We start from the raw sequence: 15,392 nt of genomic DNA, 5'->3' as shown, positions 1-15,392 counted from the left end.
TGGTCCATGCCTTGATACATTTTGTCTCACAATGTAGTGCATTGCAAGAACGAAACAATTTGCAAGGTCAGGATACATATGATGGTGGTTATACTTTACATATTCAGTTTTCAAATGTAATGGAGATGCAATTGAATGAGGTGTCATATAATTATAGGAACGCCTACAAAAATAGACACCTAACATTTAAGGGAAATGTATTTATGCCAATGCTTGTAATATAGCCATCCTTGCTATGCCTCTCTCTCCCTAGCAGCAGCCAAATCATGCTTCAACACCCAGTGATGATGCCTTTGTATGCAGGACAAAATTCTGGTTACTCCGAGGTGATTGCTACCAAATGATGGAAATGAATATGGACAGCAAGAGGGACAGTGCTTTATAAAAGCTTGCAGGAACAACACTGCTCTAGATGATGCTTTGACAGTTCAGCATCATAACACAAACCTACATAAAAGTTGAGCAAGGCTGGTTGGTAAAAAGATGGATCGTGATGAGCCAAACAAACATATGATAGAAATTGAGATGGGAGTGTTGGCCAACAAGGTTAGGATTTGGATTTTGCTCACGATTGACACCTCCAAGTTTGCACATTTGAGTATTTAGCACCGCCTAGTATCCATAAGGAAAGAAAATTTACAAAACCACGGAGGTGATAGCAAAGCTTACCACAGTAAATTTGCACACAACGACAAGGTGCAAGTTGTGCAACAGGACCAAGAAATGAATAAGACAAGGTGCAAGTTGTGCAACAGGACCAAGAAATGAATAACAGTTTGAGTCTTAAAGATGCATCACTAGATATTGAGGAGCATGACATTAAAGGAGACACGACTTACCAAGGAGTTGCCAAGAGTGAAGTGGTAGACGATGGGGAACATGGTCACACTAAGGAAGTCCTCCAGTTTGTCGGGAAGATGCAACATGAAAGCATGCTCCAGAATAGCAGCACCTGGATTTGACATTGTACTTTCAGATTGAGGCTCAGCTGACTGAAAAACTTACGATGATATTAATCTTGGGAATTGTGCCTTGTATGGAATGGTTAAGTTGGGGCAGCTCTACAAATAACTAATTGAGCTTGCTGCTTGGATGATAATGATTGCGAGAGAGTGTACAACTAGGCCTTGTCAATCCGATTTTAATGTTTATGATATATGCAACTTGGTGGTATTCTGTGGCGTGAGCTTGCAGCCAGTGAATGGTAATTTTGTTACAGATTTGGTTGTGACATTTCTTGAATGTCAACCACTTGCAAATTTGAGGACGAAATTATTTTTGCTGGGTATGGTTTAGCTAGGCCAAGTTAGACGGGTTTAGGACTGATTGGGCTAGGAGTTGTTTGGGCCTAGAGGGCTATATAAGCCCACCTCAGCTGACACTCGTACTAATTCCCTTCGCTCTCTACGTCATTCTCTCTTGCCTCAAAAAATCTCTCTTCCCCGCCCCCCCCCCCCCCCCCCGCGACCCCCTCTTGTTCCCTCTCCTTCCTCTCACTCCTTTCTGCTATTCTGTCCCCTTTCTCTAATCTGCCCCATCCCCTTTTTTCTACAGTATGCATGTATATATACCTACCTATATGTATTTTGTGTGTGTGTGTGTGTGTGTGTGTTGGGGGGGGCATGAGGTACATTTGATTGATCTGCCATTCGTGTCTGTCCATTCTTCAAATTTGTTGGGCTGAATCGTAGTAAGTTTTAACAATTTTCTCTGTGTTAGATCAAACTGTGCATTTTGTTTCTGTGAAGAAAGCGTTGATTTGAGACTGACCCTTTTCAATGAGTTTTTTAAAATAAAACATTTGGCTTTTTAGTTTTGTTTGTTTTTTTTTTTGGTTTTTTTTTTTTTCCGAAGGGGGGATAGTTGATGAAAGGGAGTTAATGGATTTTTTTGACCCTTATTGGTTTCTCTCTTGGGTTCCCTCTTGTTGTGGCATTACTTCAGGAGCTCCTAGCATTCCTTCTAGATGGGCTGCATGAAGACCTAAATCGAGTGAAGTCAAAGCCGTATATTGAGTCAAAAGATACAGAGGGACGGCCAGACGAGGAAGTAGCACATGAAAATTGGGCAAATCACAAAGTCCGCAATGATTCGATAATTGTGGATATCTGCCAGGTCCTCCATCATCTTGTAAACATTACTCATTATGATTTTCTAAACTGCTTGCCATAATTTCTTTGTCAATACATTGAGCAGTCCTCAGACTTACAATTCTAAGAGGTCCTCTGGAAAAGGAAGCTCTCAGTTTTGATGATATTTTGAGTAGATAGAGGATTTATAAATGAATTAGAAATAAGCTGACGATGGGGTTGTTCTTTATTTCTTATGGCAGGGCCAGTATAAGTCTACTCTTGTCTGCCCAGTGTGTAGTAAAGTCTCGGTAACATTTGATCCTTTTATGTATCTTTCTTTGCCTCTGCCATCAACTACAACTCGTACGTTGACTGTAAGGGTATTCAGTAGTGATGGAAGTGCACCCCCCACACCTTATACAGTTACTGTACCAAAGCAAGGCAGATGCAAAGATCTCATTTTGGCTATTGCCAAGGCTTGTAATTTGCGAAGTGATGAGAGACTTCTGTTAACAGAGGTAAATGCAAGTCATCTTGGAAAGCCTTCGTTGCATTTCTTTGTAAGAATCCTGATCTAGGGTTCTGGTTGTAATCTCTTTTCCTATATGTTAGTTATCATTTTCTTATGCTTTGTTTTCTTCAAATTCCAGCTGTACAACCATCGTCACTTTCGCATTCTGGAAGATCCTTCTGATTGGTTAAGTCCAGTTCGTGATGATGACCATGTCACAGCACATAGGCTTCCAAAAACTTCTGAGAAAGCACCATTGCTGGTTTTTGTGAATCGTCATGTGGAAGAGTAAGTGTCATCTATTTTCCTGCTTTTAGGAGAAAGGGTTTTCTACTTCTATATATACACCTATAAGTGCAATTCCATGCTTTTAGTTTACTGGTCTAAAAGAGCCTTTGCGTATTACTGTTTAAGAAGATGCCTCCTAATAGAATATGCGACATTGCTACCTCTTTCTAGGGAAATCCAAGCGTTGGCCATCTTCTCATTGCATTGCGATCCTACAAGCTCTATCTATGTGTAGACTTGTGGCTCGTTTTTATCTTGATTGCAACTTGACTGTCATGTACGTAGATGGGTTAGGTGACCGTGGGGTTAAGGGAAGCTTAACATGGGGCTAGATGACTTAGAACAATGGCAAAGGGCCGGCCAATTGGCTATATTTAGCTAACATGCATTGCCCTATCAGCTAGATCACTATTGGGCGAGTTGGGATGTCATAGTAGCTAGTCCCTGTGTGATGGAGTTTATGGTTATCAACCTTATGAGTGGCAAGATGGTGGCAACCTCTTCTACTTGATTAGAGGTCATCGCCCGTGAGGATTTGTGTCTCTTTTTCTTTAGAAAGCATTGTATCTACGTGAGTTTAATAGGGCAAGTATGACCCACAAGATTATGTGGTGATGACACTTGGCAACTTGGTGTGGTACCTCTATGTGAATCACACTTCGTAGCAGTCGGTGGTGGCACCCTGCTACAAGCTGTGCATTGGTTGTGTGCTTTTTGTTTGACTAGCAGTTTGACTTCGACCTTAGTGGCATTGGCTTTGTGTTACAAGTGGAGGGTGCACTTCGCGGGAGGTGGCAGCCCGCATGTGTGGTCTTATTTGATTCGACACTTGACCTCTGTGTGGAACCAGATTGGCGGCTCTTCGTGAGAGTAGTCGCGTTGTTAAGACTTGCATTGGGTAGTCTTGATTGGCTTTGTGGTTGGTGCTTGTCATGATGTTAGGACCAAGGAGAGGTGTTGAAATATAGGGCCTAACACCCTCTCGTGGCACCTTGGACTATGTGGATTAATGGAGAAATGACAGGTTTAAGGCGTCCTGTACTCGTGCGTTGACATGTGGATTGTGGTTTCGAGGACTAGTCCCGTAAGAAAATATGGGATCTAGATGACCTAGGATGTAAGCACTTGGTGAGATACCCTCCTCAAATCCTACCCAAGGTTTTTGGGTGTAAGGAGGCTGATGTGTTGGGTGCGGGGGTCGTACTCCCCGTCCCATAGTCATACTCTCGAAGCCACGTTGCCACGTGTCGACGTGTGAGTCCATGAAGCCTTCAAGCCTCCATTTCTCCACTAGTTCACATAATCCCAAGGTACCATGGAGGGTGTTAAAGTCACTTACAAACTCCCTTCTTTCCTTTGTTCTTTGGCTTGTTTTGTGATTTGTAAGATTGGATACATTCATAAGACTATGAAGGGGAAGGGGGGGGGGTGTGCATGCGTGCGTGTGGGGTTTTTGTTGGGCTCCTTCCTTTTGGACAGATTGCTCCTGCCACTTTTAGACAATATCTGTCCTTGTGGGAATCTATGCTCCATCTATTCTGGCATTGAAATTTTGGTTGTTTGGCTTTCATCCTTTCAGGCAGGCATATGATGTCCTCTTTTATTGGGTTTGCTACTGGGCACTATGAAAGGACCATAATCATCGTGTCTTAAATATCACTTCTTCTGGGCATCTCCGTAGCAATCATTCTATGATTGTCTACATGCCCGGGAGCTAGATTATCCTGCCTTCTTGTCATATAATACCTTGTAACTGGCTGTCCCACTCTTGTTTTCTTTTAATATAAAGACAAATAGATTTCACCCTCCAAAAAAAAAGTGTGTGTAGAATCAACCATGTCACTGAACAGCTTGACCAACGCAAAGTCTAGATGCACAAGAGAAGAACACATAGTTAGGAAACCCTAGATATGGTGTCTTTTAACAGAGAATACACATTTTCATGATATAGTAAATGAAGTAGGGATTTGGTGGCTCACGAATCGCCATCCAACCGTAGGTTCTTTATAGGAGATCCACCTCCAAGCTTGAGTTCTAGTCTGTGTAGGATCGGATAGAAGAGAGAGAGCGCAGGTAGCTAAGGGTCGCAGAAGAACACCCGTCACGTCAAGCTTAGATTAACCAAACACAAAAGAGTACAAGGTACAAGTACGTAGACCTAGGACTAAGTGTCCTAGGTGTCACATAGGACTATGTCCTATGTGGCCTAAAAGACACTAACACTATAAGTGTCTTTATTTATGCCTACAAGGCACATACCATGGCCTATAGGGCATCACTAGAACCACCAGAGGATGGCCTACAAACCCCCCTCCATGGGATGGGCTGAAGTACTCTGGAAACGTCTCAGAATACCTGGTATTTTCTAGTCATGGTGGCACATGTTCATCCAAAAGGATATAGCCACCTGTGAATGTACAAGGGATGTCAGATCATGTAACGAAGGGAACCAAGTGTAAAGCCTGTCGAAAGACTTCGAACTTGGGACCAGGAAGTGCCTTTGTAAACATCTCTGCTATGTTGTCCTCTGTGGGAAGATAGGACAACTCTATGTCTCCTATTGACAACCGCTCCCGAACATAATGATAGTGAACTTCAATATGCTTGGTACGCGCATGAAACACTGGGTTACACGCAATGGCCAAAGCACTTTGGCTGTTTGTGTAGACAATAGTGGAGGATGTCTGGCGAATACGAAGATCTGGAAGTAACTGTCGAAGCCAAACACACTCTACTGTAGCGGTGAAAGCTGTCCTGTACTCAGCCTCACAGCTAGATGTGGCAATTGTCGGTTGCTTATTGCGAGCCAAGTAAAAAACAATTGCCAGTATGTGACACTCTGGTGTCGGAACATCCTGCCCAGTCACTATCCGTGTAAGCATGCATGGTAAGTGAACCCTGATCACCATAGAAGACGGCTAAATCCTGAGTGCCTCTGAGATATCTGAAGACTCTCTTCACTGCCTGCCAATGCTGTGAACTGGGCATGTGCATGAATTTGCTGAGCTGAGATACTACATATTGCAAGTCAGGTCTGGTGTGGCATAAATAAATAAGGCATCCAACAACCTGCTGATAAAGAGTGATATGGCTGTTGGGATATCTCAAGGTGTATGCCTCAGGCACACCTTATGTTTCTATGTGTGAGTGCTAGAGGCACAGTTAGGTGCCCACAAGCACAGTTAGGTGGTGGAAAAGCCACATAGGATGATTGAGTGAATCTAGGAGCAGATTGAGGAGATGATTGTGGAGCTTTGAGGTCATCAGTGATGTCAGTGACCTTGTATGAGGTGCCTACTTAAGGACCTCTTTCTTCTTCATTCTATAAGCAAGTATTCTGATTTTGTGTCCACTCTACTCTTTCCTTTCAGTATTCCAACATGGTATCAGAGCCATTTGATCCCCCTTGAGCCCATTTCTGCCACATCATCATCTTCTTCCTCTTCTTCTTCTTCACCATCTCTTCCTCTTCTTCCAAAAATTTGCTTGAGCTTGTTCTCCTCTGATTCTCACCCATTTCCCACGCCCTTCCAGCTGGAGATCCCTCTTGTTAGGGCGAATTTCGGGCTGCAAGCAATTGGAGAATAACCCGCGCTGCTGGTCGCCATTGCACGAAAATCGTCGATCCTTCTTCCTGCAAGTTCTCTGCGCCTGCTCTGTCTTTTCCTAATTCCTTCCAGGGCAAGCTTCTCCATACCTAGAGCTACCTTGTGCTGAAATCTGAGCAACAATGGCTGCATATTGAAGGAGAAAACAGAGAAAAACCAGTCGACTTTGTTCAAGAAGGTGGAGGCGACCTGACGCATATTTTCGCCTCTTCTTCCCAGAGATCTACTGTGGTATACCAGCTTTCTTTTGCCTCAGAAAGCCCCCTTTCTTTTGCTTTGAAGAGTGTGATATGAGCCCTCCAAGTTCAGCTCTCTAGTTTTGACAGTTTTGACATACTTTTGAAAATGATGCTACATAAAATGCTACTCTAGCATTTCTGGTCTTTTGAAGTTTTCAATAACTTCACTACAAGTGATGCTTCAGTTTTGTTTTGACTTGCTAGACCTGGTTGTGATTGGAAAGTGTTTATTTCATCCACTCCTATGAAGCATGCAAAAGTAGCATCATTGTTTGAAAACTAGTCACTACTATTTGCTACATCAAGTGCCTATACTTTGGAAGTATTTCAGTTCTTTTTGCCTTGTAAGAGAGAAGACACTACCCAATACTTGGGTTAGAGCCTCTCATGGCTTGCTTATGCCAAATATGTGAAAAGCCAAAACATAAAGCAATGTCTTGTTATGCTACAAAGGATGAAAATGCCAACCTGACTTCCTTATTGAAGATTGCCAAAATAATGGTTGCCAAAAAGGAAGCAAATACAGAGATCTACACTCTCATGGCACTTTTATTTGACTCCAAGTACAAGAAAAAGATGAAGGTCAGACATCTAAGATATGCTTCTCTACACAACTATGGAGATGACAAGATAATTGTTCTCATGAAGGATATGACTTTCAGATCCACTTGTTCTATCATAGTACCATCTTATAAGGCACTAGACACTGCCCATGTGGTAAGACCTTGCCTTGACATGGATATTTTGCCTCCACAAGATGAGGCATCCCATGAAGATTATGCATTTTAAACACATCTCTATGTATGCTCCAGATCTCTCTTTTTATGTCAAGGTACTCAGCCTGGATAGTCCTCCAAAATGAATGAAAATAAATTATTGTGTGTTGTGTGTTTTGTAAACACCTCTGGTCACCTTATGATGTAGGCCATGTGTATGTTTTGTTCCATGGTACCTCCTACAGACATTGTGTGCATGTACATGTAGGGGAGATAACCATTGGAAGGTCTTTCTGTATCCCTTTTTTGTTTACCTTACACCCAAGGGAACCCTTGCTAGCATGAGAACCTAGCCATAGATTAATCCTTGACCACCATGAGATGGCATGAGAAACTATGAGACTAGATGTATCCATGACATAGCCTGAGGCATTCCCTTGAGGGGGGGTTTGTTGGGATATCTCAAGGTGTATGCCTCAGGCACACCTTATGTTTCTATGTGTGAGTGCTAGAGGCACAGTTAGGTGCCCACAAGCACAGTTAGGTGGTGGAAAAGCCACATAGGATGATTGAGTGAATCTAGGAGCAGATTGAGGAGATGATTGTGGAGCTTTGAGGTCATCAGTGATGTCAGTGACCTTGTATGAGGTGCCTACTTAAGGACCTCTTTCTTCTTCATTCTATAAGCAAGTATTCTGATTTTGTGTCCACTCTACTCTTTCCTTTCAGTATTCCAACAATGGCATGGTGGGCTCCCATAAATATTGTATTGACAGGTTGAAGGTCCAGATGTCAAAAGCCCTAAATTTTCCTGTTGGAAATTAGGGTTTGACAGTCAAATACTGTCCAAAAACAGTAAAAGACTGCAAATATTGATTGTGTACTAGCTTCTGGTCCCCTGAGCATAAAGCTGAGACTGAAAAGATTTCAGTAGATAGAGTATAACGGGCCACGAAGCTGATGCAGCAGATTGAAGTGCAAAAACGACTGGAGCGTAACTGGAACTGCCCTTAGGCACCTCGAAATAAGTGCGTAACTGAAGGTGTCTTGTGTGGGGATCTGAACAGGTCGCGATAGCAGAACGACTCTTGCAGACGACTGTGAAGAGGTCACTGAAGGTTCACGGAAGCTGGGCGCCTGGATCCACTGAAGCGTCGCTTGAACTAGGCTCTACTGAAGGGAAGTACAAAAGTGAGGATTGATGGCCACGTTACTGTGTAGAACCTCGAAAATGCTGCAGCTGGAGCCTACGAGGAGTCGCCTTAGTCTGGGAACAGCAAAGAGACGCTTGGTGGCGACGAAAAAGCTCAGGAAGCCTTGGACAACAAACAGAGGAAACGTACGGTGATCCGTACGTATTTGTACGGACAGTACGAAAAAAGAGGCTCAGGAAGCAGATCTTGCTTTGATACCACTGTAGGATCGGATAGAAGATAGAGAGTGCAGATAGCTAAGGGTCGCAAAAGAACACCCGTCACGTCAAACTTAGATTAACCAAACACAAAAGAGTACAGGGTACAAGTACCTAGACCTAGGACTAAGTGTCCTAGGTGTCACATAGGACTAAGTGTCCTATGTGGCCTAAAAGACACTAACACTATAAGTGTCTTTATTTATGCCTACAAGGCACATACCATGGCCTATAGGGCATCACTAGAACCACCAGAGGATGGCCTACAGTCTGCTCACTAGATGCATTTTTGGTGTTAGTGAGTTGTGTGTTCCTTACTTTAGGATCTAAGAGCCTTAAAATATGATTAATGTCATTATGAATCAAGGTAGGACATAGACTTTTGTCAGTTGATTCCATCAAAATATTCTCGATCCATCCATTCCGTACGAAGCACATTACCTAACCATAGACTTCACCTGAGCATTGACACAAAACTGCATGCCATAGTGTCCCATACCACTATGTGTAGCGCTGGCTTACCATCCTTAGGGTGTTTGGTTGTTGCTCCTTGAATGTTAGGTCTCAAGCTAAGCCTATTTAGCTTGTACCTAATCTAGGATATGCATTAAGCTAGGCGTAATAGGTATTAGCCAAGGTGGCTAACCCTTGAAAGGCCAAGGGCCATTGATGCAACCTGTAAGAGCTAAGCTCACCCGATGTATCCAAGATCTGTATTGATCTAGGGACATGGACGCAGTCTAATTGGGTGTTGAAAACAACCTGCAAGATTGAGAATGCTAAAAAAGATATGTACCTTGGTTTGATAGGAACCTATTTTTGTGAGGAATGTCTCTTTCCTACTCAATCTCTTTATGCTGTTTTGATATTCCCCATTACGTTTTTGGTTTATTCCTCCTTTCAACTGGAAGTATCTTTCTTGGTTTTGATACCAAAATATTTTTCTGCTGATGTTGTTGGGTAGTACGTGATTTTACTGCTACCTTGGTATTATCATACAAGTTCCCATTCCCCTTCTCTTTCTCTCCCCACCTGCCCAAAAGAAAAAATGAGCAAAAACAGCTTTGAATGCTTGCACTTGAATTACTGGACCTCTTTTGTGAACTTTAGGGGGTAGTCTCCCCATGCATGCGAGACTGGGGATGTAACCTTTGTTTTGTCAGTAAGGTTTTGCACTTAGCACTCTGATTTCCTTGGAAGGGTTTTGATGTGCAAGTGATATTGATTTCATGTTTGGATTGCTAAAGGAATGCATTTGCCTACTCAAATTTCAATAATAGGATTGAAACTGTAGCTGATTTTACCCAGCATGTCTCTCTTAGTATCAGGATAAGGTTGCCATACACGGTGCTATCTTTTCTAGCATGTTGTGCATACTCAAGGATCCTGTAGGTGATGATGGATTGTTGCTTGATGCTGTATGTAATGACCTTGGATTTTGCCTCTATGCATAGGGACACGGTTTTGCAAAAGCAACTGAAGAATTTTGGATCCCCTTTGATCACATGCCTTCCAGATGAGGGTTTACGGACAGGTGCAGAATTAGTAAAGGTTCTGGAAAACCTCATACATCCCTTGGTCAAGGTCAGCGATGCATTACCATTGGAACATTCAGAGAATGGGGGACGGGAAAATGGAGCAGGCACTCATGTGGATAAGGATACAGATATGTTTGAAACCGAGATGCCTGCTTCCAACTTTGGGCCTTGCATGGGTGATGATTTAGCTGACCCCACTGTGAATGCCTGTGAAATCAATGGGTATACACGAGACTCTCATCATTTTCAGTTTTGGCTCACAGAAGAGAGGTTCATGGGAAAGGAGGTACTCATTGAACTGGATAAGCCCCTACCTGCAGTGTTAAGCTCTGCAAGAATGAACACCAAGATTCACATTGCTGTGAATTGGTCAGAGGAGGCATTGGAGCACTACGACATAAGGCAATTGGATGCTATGCCAGATGCCTATCGGTCTGGGTTTTCCATTAAAAAGCCACGACAAGAGGCTGTATCCCTCTACACTTGTCTGGAGGCTTTCTTGAAAGAGGAGCCATTGGGGCCAGAAGATATGTGGTAAGCAACTTTGGAGGCAGCAGCAGGAACTTAAATATCTTTGAGCTCTTTGGTTTCTCAATTATGACATCTTATTTGTAAGGGTTTTCTTTCCATGATTGATCACAGGTATTGTCCTCGCTGCAAGGAGCATCGGCAGGCCAGTAAGAAGCTAGATTTGTGGAGACTCCCGGAGATTCTTGTTGTGCACTTGAAAAGGTTTTCCTACAACAGGTATTTGAAGAACAAGCTGGAGACATTTGTGAACTTTCCTATTCATGACTTAGATTTGACCAAATATATCACTCGAAAGGATGGTACACTATATGAGCTTTATGCTGTGAGCAACCATTATGGGAGCATGGGTGGCGGCCATTATACTGCCTATGTAAAGGTATTGGTTTTTCTGCAGTCCTCAATTAAGTATCTTGTCAGTAATCTGTGCGTTGTGGACAGGCTCCATATTTATGCTGTAATAAAACCAATTGTTGTGCTTGCAAAAAGCAGCGCAAATCCTGGTGGTTAGAAGCTGTTAACTTTTTTGTATTGTTTGTGTTGGAAGTATTTGATTAGACTTACAGATCCTCTTTTTGTAAATGAAAAGGCAGTAATGTGTGGAGTTTTAGCCATGTTCTAGGAACTGGGCTATCGATGCTGGTGACAAGTGTCAAATACTTCAAATACTTGAAGTGGGCTATAGATGCTAGTGGCAAGTGACAAATACAAGTTGATTTTTAGCCATGGTTTATAACAGCATTTACTGGGGTAATGCAGGTCATTGAGGAGAATAGGTGGTACAACTTTGATGATAGTCATGTCTCTGCTGTTGGGGAAGATGAGATCAAGACTGCCGCAGCTTATGTTCTGTTTTACCGCAGAGTTCGAAGAGAAAATGGCATATTGACCAATGGTGCACCGATTTATGATGTCTCTAACTAACATTGTGAATGCTGTAGTCTATGGCGAGTTGAATGGATGTGTACTCGGCCTCAACGAGTTGAGGATGACCCACGGATCTGCACTTTTCACAAGGCTGCCATATATGGCCTTCGCTTGGCCATTGCCAGTTGCACCTCTGTGTCTGGGCTCAGAGTCTCCGACTAGCTCTGGGCGTTGAATGTGGGATTCCCAGGCGCAACAGTGGCAGCCCGTCTTCTCACCAAGTTGATGCGTGCATTCTTATGCTGCCATTGCAAGAGCTGAGTGACGCGCTCCAGTAGGGGTAGAGGGAAAAGAGCTGTTGAGTTTCACACATGCAAAGCTCACCTAAACAGATTGACAGGAGCTGGATTGTTAAACTTGGGCTCATCCTCGACGGATTTCTATTCTACTTTGTGAGCTTTTCTGCATGTATCACAACGAAATCCAGCACGTGAGATCGATTTCCTACTGCCGACTAATCTACAAAATAAAGCAAGTTTCTGCTAACGTTTCTCTCTGGATCAGAACGCAAGCCGATATTCTGTTCTGAAATTGGGGCAAAGGCAAGAAGAGGTACCGATGCAGGAGGAAGCCTCTCGCTCCTGCAAGTTGTGATCACAGGAGATTATCAGGAGCATCCTCAAGGCCATAATTGAGGATGCCTAGAGGCCCGATTACCACATATGCTGCAGGGTAGTTAGAAAGTTGAAGTAGTTGCAGTCATAATCTCAATACATGGTGTAAAACTTTCAAACCATTTAGTTCTTAAAATATCCTTTTAATTGAGTATTTCTTAGGCCAGAGCGAAGCTAGTAGACGCAAGGTTTGAAATTGAGTTCATTTTTCCGTTTCAAGGAACTAATTGCTGGGCCATACAAAACTCTCTGTGAGCTTGTCTGTTTTGCAACCTCATGGTAAAGGACGCATAGGAATGGGCCAACAATCAAGTGGAGATCCACAAGAGTGCCCTGTTGCTTGCTCCCTTGCAACAAGACAAAACCAAGACATGGACTCTCTCTCTCTCTCTCTCACACACACACACACACACACACACACACACACACACACGTGTGCAACACAACAGCAATGGCAGCTCCTCCTATTGGCCAATTCTCGCATGCCTTGGATGAATGCCCAATTCCTTGACCCCTCCCTCTTATCCAAAATTTAAGCTCCTCCTAACCTCCATGTTCTCCCTTTGATTGTCGATATTCATCAAGTTCGTCAACTCCCCTCATCAACCATCCCTCTATCCTAGTTCCCTCTTGGTGGGGCACCATTCAACTAGAAAGTGCTACCTCGCTTCATTCCCCCTCATGAAGGGTTTGAGCGAGGGGTTAATATTTTTAACCTTGGGTAGGTGAGGTGTAACATGCGTCTCTACATGACTCACCCTCAACGTCGAACATTAGTCCTTTGTCGGTGTCCTTGAACGTGATGTTCTCACCCTCCATTGCCTTCCTCGTTGATCGTGACCACTCATGTCTTCACCTCTGTTCCTTTCCTCTCCAAGCATTGCAAGTTCCATGATCATGGCTTTCACTTACACTTCTCGCTTTGTCGAGTTCATCTTCACCTTCTCGCTTTGTCGAGTTCATCTTCACCCTCGCTTGGGAGTATTGCTTACTCCTCAATGCCTTCAACATTATTCACATCAAGAGTGTTGCTTTGCTTGCCCACAAGGTCGTCTGGTTTTGGTATGGTATAGTCTATGAGATAATACACTTAGACATTATACAAGATCTAGATTAGAAGCTAGAGGAGGCAATGTTCGTGAGTTCGCTAGAGAAGTTATCACAATAGGCTAGTTTAGTTTAAACATGGAGAAGCAATCTTTTCGTGTGACAATGAATTTAATTGCACTTCAAGAGATAGAGCTTAACTACTACTTGAATTGAAGCCTAATGATGTGTTTGAAGCACACTTGTTGGTAGAGAAAAGCAGCAAACACACCAAGATCCTTTATTTTTACAATGACAAATGCAATGAGTTCAGGTATCATGGATTCAAAGAGAGTTTACTTGCAGATACACTTTTTGCAAAATGTAGTGAGAATGTAGCGTACAGCTAGAGTGGTAGGCACCCCCCCCCCCCCCCCTCTCTCTCTCTCTCTCTCTCTCTCTCTCGTCTTGGTTGAGCCGAACTCCATGGCTCAGCCTAGGGCATTATTCAAGACATGGAGTATTAGCCCACCACTGGAACCCTAGGAAAAAACAGCCTGCTTGAAAAGGAGCGCAACCATGGAGTGATGCAACAACCTGAAATTGTTGCAACAACTTGAACCTCGGACCACAGAGCGTTGCAAACAGCTCGAACCTGTTGCCACAACTCAAACCTCTTGCTCAACACAGAACCATTTGTTGTCGTTGCCACACACAATGATCAACTGTCAGTCGTATTTGTAGTTCAATGAACGTTGCGTAGTTACAGTTTGACGTTCGTCTATTGTAAGAGGTTGAATCGTCGCTCAGCCTACAAATACATCGTCAGATCATTGAGGGGTTTTTCTAGGTTGTGGTCTCCCATTGCACCTAGCTCCATTACAGAGTGGGAGGACTCCCAGAAGGCAGGTACAAAGAGGAGGATTCTTTTTGTGAAACTTTGGCACAAATCAAAGTAGCAATGCCTAGCATTGAATGGAGGTTGATGAGGATGATGATGATGATGGAGCAAGTAATATTCGACACTTTAGAGGACATGCTATCATTATTATCAAGTCATGAGATCTATGGGTAAAGCTTCTCCGTCAATCTTACAAGTTGAAAGGGACTAAGGTATGGATAGCCAAGGAACTTATGCGAACTCAATTGAAGAATAAGGCAACAGAACTAGCGAACTAGCCAAAGTCAAGGCTGCTAAGAAAGATGGGAAATGGGCAGTATATCGTGAAGGCATAGCAATCATCAAAGACTTTAAAACTAAACCAAAAGACTCTCTGATGTATTGCCAATCATGGTTTTCAAAATACTATGTAGGTGCTCTAAATAATTGGAGCTACTTTTTGCACTCCTTGAAAGTTGTCATGTGCCCTCCCTCAATAGATGTACTAGATGGTTTTCCCCTGTCCTATAGACCTATTGGTCTTCCATGGACATTAATAGAGTTTCTTTTCTCTCTCTCTCTCTCTCTCTCTCTCTCTCTCTCTCTCTCTCACATACCTGTTGTAACATGGTATCGCAACTTGTGGTCTCTTGTATTTGCACCTACCTCAGTTGTAGTGCTACCCATCTTGTAGCTTGAGAGGAGAAGAACAACTTTGTTTTCTATAGAAGCTTGATTTGACCTTTCAAGCTCAAGATATCTTAGTTCAAAGCATTCAATTTCTTGTGTTTTCAAATTTTCGTGAGTTTGACAATGCTATCTTAGTTCGAAGCATTCAACTCCTTGTGTTTCCAAAATTTTGTGAGTTTGACAATTTTGGTTGATCAATTTATGGAGAGATTTCCTCTTTTCTATTTAGTTTGTGGAGACGTCACGGGGACGTTCCCTATTGCAATTAATTGCTTGAGGCCTTGGGGCCATCTCTTACTGCTCGACCTTTAGCGGTGGGATCCCACTACCACCAAGAGATCCAC

The 15,392-nt window shown here is 43.1% G+C and overlaps 1 protein-coding gene across 4 annotated transcripts in view; it reads left to right on the top strand.

Annotated features, from left to right (window-relative positions):
- Positions 1 to 12,680, top strand: part of LOC147880937 (ubiquitin carboxyl-terminal hydrolase 9-like) — a 75,675-nt gene extending 62,995 nt beyond the window's left edge. For all 4 annotated transcript variants that reach the window (XM_087370217.1, XM_087370218.1, XM_087370214.1 and 1 more), the window contains 6 exons: positions 1,945 to 2,115; positions 2,333 to 2,590; positions 2,723 to 2,871; positions 10,300 to 10,917; positions 11,026 to 11,290; positions 11,671 to 12,680. In XM_087370217.1, the coding sequence (XP_087226343.1) occupies positions 1,945 to 2,115; positions 2,333 to 2,590; positions 2,723 to 2,871; positions 10,300 to 10,917; positions 11,026 to 11,290; positions 11,671 to 11,835 (1,626 nt within the window). In that variant the 3' untranslated portion in view covers positions 11,836 to 12,680. The remainder of the gene's footprint in view (positions 1 to 1,944; positions 2,116 to 2,332; positions 2,591 to 2,722; positions 2,872 to 10,299; positions 10,918 to 11,025; positions 11,291 to 11,670) is intronic.
- Positions 12,681 to 15,392: the final 2,712 nt, after the last annotated feature.

Source organism: Dipteris shenzhenensis, chromosome 31 (assembly GCF_047967505.1).
Source record: "Dipteris shenzhenensis isolate YYH24624 ecotype China chromosome 31, Dip_SZ_1.0, whole genome shotgun sequence".
Classification (NCBI taxonomy): domain Eukaryota; kingdom Viridiplantae; phylum Streptophyta; class Polypodiopsida; order Gleicheniales; family Dipteridaceae; genus Dipteris; species Dipteris shenzhenensis.
This window is presented reverse-complemented; position numbering and strand designations above follow the sequence as displayed.